The 4,519-nt window shown below is 65.2% G+C and overlaps 1 protein-coding gene across 1 annotated transcript in view; it reads left to right on the top strand.

Moving 5' to 3' along the window:
• The window catches only part of DGKK (diacylglycerol kinase, kappa), a 25,459-nt gene that overhangs the window by 14,802 nt on the left and 6,138 nt on the right, over positions 1–4,519 (top strand). Inside the window, exons 9-18 of the mRNA XM_009883441.1 lie at positions 1,054–1,216; positions 1,301–1,409; positions 1,584–1,723; positions 1,864–1,945; positions 2,357–2,448; positions 2,697–2,796; positions 3,064–3,304; positions 3,610–3,711; positions 3,822–3,921; positions 4,395–4,502. Of these exons, the coding sequence (XP_009881743.1) occupies positions 1,054–1,216; positions 1,301–1,409; positions 1,584–1,723; positions 1,864–1,945; positions 2,357–2,448; positions 2,697–2,796; positions 3,064–3,304; positions 3,610–3,711; positions 3,822–3,921; positions 4,395–4,502 (1,237 nt within the window). The remainder of the gene's footprint in view (positions 1–1,053; positions 1,217–1,300; positions 1,410–1,583; positions 1,724–1,863; positions 1,946–2,356; positions 2,449–2,696; positions 2,797–3,063; positions 3,305–3,609; positions 3,712–3,821; positions 3,922–4,394; positions 4,503–4,519) is intronic.

Raw genomic sequence — 4,519 nt, 5'->3', positions numbered from 1 at the left:
CAGGTGCCGCTGGCAGCGGGCTCTTCCGCGGCAGCCCACGCTCTGACTCAGCAGCCCCTGGTGTTTTGCTTTGCTGATCTGCTCTGCTCAGCTGGGTTGGGAGTGGAGATCGAGTGATGCCGGGCCGGGCAGTGGTGGACTGTGGGGATGCTGCTCCCCGTGCGGCAGAGGCACTGGGGCTCCCGGTCACACCCTGCAGGGCTCTGGGGCAATGGCTGCGGGGCCGGTGCCAGCAGCAGCCAGGGCTGATGCTTCCCCTGCTGCAGCATCGCTCGTCTGCCAAAGGAAGGAGCCAGTGGGCACTGGCCCGTGGCCTGTGGCCCGGGATGGCCAAGATGTGCCTGAGGCGGGTGCGGGCTGTGAGCCAGCTATCGATCCTCCTCTGCCTTGGGCACATTTCATTCCCCGTGTCATTTCTTTAAAAGCATGGTGCTGGCTGCCAAGCCTCCCAAGGCTTCTGCATCATTCGCACCCACCTTGCCGGAGCCCTGGTAGGAGCGGGCGGCAGACCTGGGGGTGACAGCAGAGCCCCCCGGCTGCGGCTGGTCCCCTGTGGTCGCGCCGGCTGCCAGTGCCACCCCTGGGAGCACCCCCAGGTGGGAGCATGCTCCATTCCCGTGCGGTTTGGCTTGGTTGGTCCCAGCTGGGCTGTTGCCGTGAGGTATGGACCCTCTTGTGCACCCACCACCACTGCGCTTTTTGGAATGGCAGGCTGGGAACACGAGTCAGCTCAGTGACACACTTCGTGCCTGCAGGGACAGTGATGGAGCAGGAACCTAACTTGGATCTGCCCTAGTGCTGGCCTTGCCCCTCCCCATCTCCCTCCCCATCCCCATCTCCATCCCCATTGCCATCTCTTACTCTTCCTCCCACCCTTCACCATCCTCTGGGCATCCCAATCACTGTCCCTCCTGCCCGGCCTCAGCACCTTCTGGCTTGGGCATGGCACAGTCAGGGTTTCCATGTGGCCTCTGCTCTCCTGAGGTGTCTCCATCAGCATCCTTGGTGGGTGGGAGCCAGGGCTGGGGGCTCACGCACTTGGGCTTGCTGCAGGTTTCTGGAAGGCCACCTGCCCCTCAACCTGCTCCAGCCCTCTCCTCGCCTTCGTCAACTCCAAGAGCGGGGACAACCAGGGTGTTAAGTTTCTGCGCAAGTTCAAGCAGTTCCTCAACCCAGCCCAAGTCTTTGACCTCATGAATGGTGGCCCGCACCTGGGGTAAGCACTGACCTGGGCGCCGCGGGGTGGCCCCGGCGGGATCCCGGCACAGCCCCCAGCCCCTCTCTCCTGTCCCCCCGCCAGGCTGCGCCTCTTCCAGAAGTTCTCCACCTTCCGGATCCTGGTGTGTGGGGGGGACGGCAGCGTGGGCTGGGTGCTCTCTGAGATCGATGCTCTTGGTCTCCACAAGCAGGTGAGTGAGAGCACCTGATGCCGCCGGCGTGGGCTGGCAGCGTCCCCAGCACCAGCACTGGCACCCGCCGCAGCAGGGACCCACCCCGCATGTCCCGGGGTGCTGCGAGCGATGGGCACAGCGGGGCTGGGGGTGTTGCTGCTCTGAGTCCCCGCCCCCATCCCTCTCCCGCAGTGCCAGCTGGGCGTCCTGCCCCTGGGGACCGGCAATGACCTGGCACGAGTGCTGGGCTGGGCCAGCCTGTGCGACGATGACACCCAGCTGCTGCAGATCCTGGAGAAGCTGGAAAGGGCCACCACCAAGATGCTGGACCGGTGAGCATGGCACGGGGCACAAGCCTCTCTGCCCACCCCCCGCCAGCCACCTCTAAGGCAGCCTGTTCTCATCCTCTGCCCACGTGTCCCCGTGCTGGGGTGCCTGGAGGGGGCAGGCAGCCATGGTCTCTGCATGGCAGGTGGAGTGTGCTGACCTACGAGGCCCCCAAGCAGTCCCCCCCTGCCCTGAAGGACGAGGAGAATGGGGAATCCAACATCCAGGTGGGCACTGTTGGGGACTGAGGGCTTGAGATGGGGGCGGACAGGCTGGTGGCCCAGTCTCCATTCACCCCATCAGCTGGTTGGGGGGCACGCAGGGTGGGATCGTGCAGGGGGTGTGTGGGGACTGGGGCTGTGAGGGGGCTGGCAGCTGGCTGCGTGCGATGCAATGAGTCTGGCAGGTCTCAGCCCGGCACGTGCACTTGGGAGCCGGCCCTTGCCTCAGTTTCCCTCCTGCTGTGGCTGAGCATCCCCTCTGCCCGGCGGCATGGGCATGGCCCCCCTCGGGGCTGGGGCAGTGGGCCGAGGAGGGATCTTCATCCCCGGCCCAGGGCTGGCCGGGCAAGGCTCCATGCTGGAGTGGGGCACCTGGGGGGTGTCACGGCACCAGCTGTCCTCCCCTGTCCTCCCCAGGCCCAGATCTCCCACTATGCCGACTCTGTTGCCTTCCACCTGGCCAAGATCCTGGAGTCGGACAAGCACTCGGTGGTGATCTCATCTGCAAAGTAAGGGGGCAGCTGGCCATGGGGGTGCCGGAGCCCCTCTGCCGGGTGGGGGGCATGTCCCCAGGAGCGCTGAGCACCCCCCGGCCAGGGTGTCCCCTCTCTGCCCGCCAGCGGCTGCCAGCTGTGCTGATGCCTGGCAGATAACCCCGGCACTGCCGCCCTGGTGCCAGAGGCCGTTATCCCAGCACCCCCCCCGGCTGGCATCAGCGCCCGGCTGGTCTTCACCTGCCTGCTGCTTCCCTCCACAGGTTCCTCTGTGGCACTGTCAACGACTTCGTTGCTGAAGTTGGCCGGGCTTACAAGAGGGCAACGGAGAACAAGCAGGAGGCTGAGCTGATGGCACGGAAGGTGGGATGCTGGGGGGACTGGGGTGTGCTGGATGGGTGGCACAGCCCCTGGGCAGGGGAGAGATGGCGGGGTCTGTGCCGGTGGCCCACGCGTGCACCAAGGTGCCCTGTGCTTGGGCTACCCGGGCCCTTGAGGTGTCCAGGCAAACACAGGGTGTCGAGGCAAAGACGGGGTGCCCTTGTGCTGGGGATGTCCAGGCAAGCACGGGGTGCCCAGGGAAGCACCCAGCTCTGGCAGTGGGTGCTGAGTGTGGTGAGTGTCCTGCAGTGTGCCATGCTGAACGAGAAGCTGGACTCGCTGGTGCGGGAGCTGAACGAGGAGGCTCAGGCCATCGTGGTCCCCGAGGGAATGGCACAGGCCACCCCTGCTGACACCAAGGACCAGGAGAAAGGTGGCAGCTTCAACCCCAGCCCCATGCCTCGCATCTTCAAATCCAAGGAGCAGCTCATGCTGCGGGCGAACAGCCTGAAGAAAGCCCTGCGACAAATCATCGAGCAGGCGGAGAAAGGTGAGGGGGTTGCGGGGGCTGGCAGCTTGCGTGGTGCTGCAGCAGCCTGGCACGGGCTGCAGAGCCACCACAGCTTGGTGCTGGACCTGTGCCTTGGTTTCCCCATTTCATTCCTTGGGGTGGCAGCGGTGCTGTGGGTACCAGCCTTTCTCTGATGTGCGGTGTGGCTGAGGGAGGTCCCCAGTGCAGGGCAGAGGTGCCACCCTGGGCAGTGCCTGGCACGAGCCCACAAGGCTGATGCAGGGAGGGGGCACAGGGCCACGGGGCTGCCCAGGACACACTGTCATGCCTCTCTTTGCATCCAGCTGTGGATGAGCAGAACAAGCAGACCCAAGCCTACCGGGGCAGCGCGGGCCCAAGCAGGAAGGACAGCTCGGAGGAGCTCAACAAGGAGGAGGAGAGGCTCAGTAAGCTGCTAATGGGGCACATAGCTTTTTGGGGGGGCATGGGGCTAAGCTGTGGGATGGGCTAAGGGTAATAGCCAATTCAGCAGCTGCCTCCTTTCCCCATTGTCCAGGCTCCCGGCAGGAGACAGTGACCTCTGCGTCTTCCTCCATCATCCTAGACCGGCCAGACACCTTCGGCAGCTTGCAGTTCCCCGAAGACCCCAGCACCCTGTGAGTCTGGGGTCCTGCCTGCCCTGGGGTCCCTGACGCACCCTTGCTGACCATCACGGAGCAGGAGCAGAGCTGGGACCACGCTGCCTCTTGGAGATGGTGGCTGGGGCATCCTCTGCCCACCAGCGTGGCATCCCTGGTGCCCAGCCCTTCCTGGCCTGGCCATGCTGGCGGAGCCTGCATGTGCCTGGTGCAGGACCTGTGGCTGCCAGCCCCTTGGCCAGCACTGTGCTCACGCAGTGAGCTGGGGGCTCCCCCCCTGCCCAGTGCGGGCAGGTCCCGGCTGCACCACAGGTGTCCCACCACGGGGACTGAGGGGGCTGCAGTCAGCCCTGCCGGCTTCCCAGCGCCAGCCCCTCTGGGGGCTGACACCGAAGCTCCGGCGGGTTTCATACCCCATCCCCTGGTTCCAGCCCAGCAGTTGCCCGCATGCAGCTGCCTCCCAATTTGCCCTCCCTGTCTGCTGCTTTCAGCCTCTTCTCGGAGAAATGCGTCATGAATAACTACTTTGGCATCGGCCTGGATGCGAAGATCTCCCTGGAGTTCAACAACAAACGGGATGAGCACCCCAAGAAGTGCAGGTTGGCTGAATTCCACC

Source organism: Charadrius vociferus, unplaced genomic scaffold (genome assembly GCF_000708025.1).
Source record: "Charadrius vociferus isolate BGI_N301 unplaced genomic scaffold, ASM70802v2 scaffold824, whole genome shotgun sequence".
NCBI classification, from domain to species: Eukaryota; Metazoa; Chordata; class Aves; order Charadriiformes; family Charadriidae; genus Charadrius; species Charadrius vociferus.
Note: the sequence above shows the minus strand (reverse complement) of the source record. Positions and strands in the feature narration are given on the sequence as shown.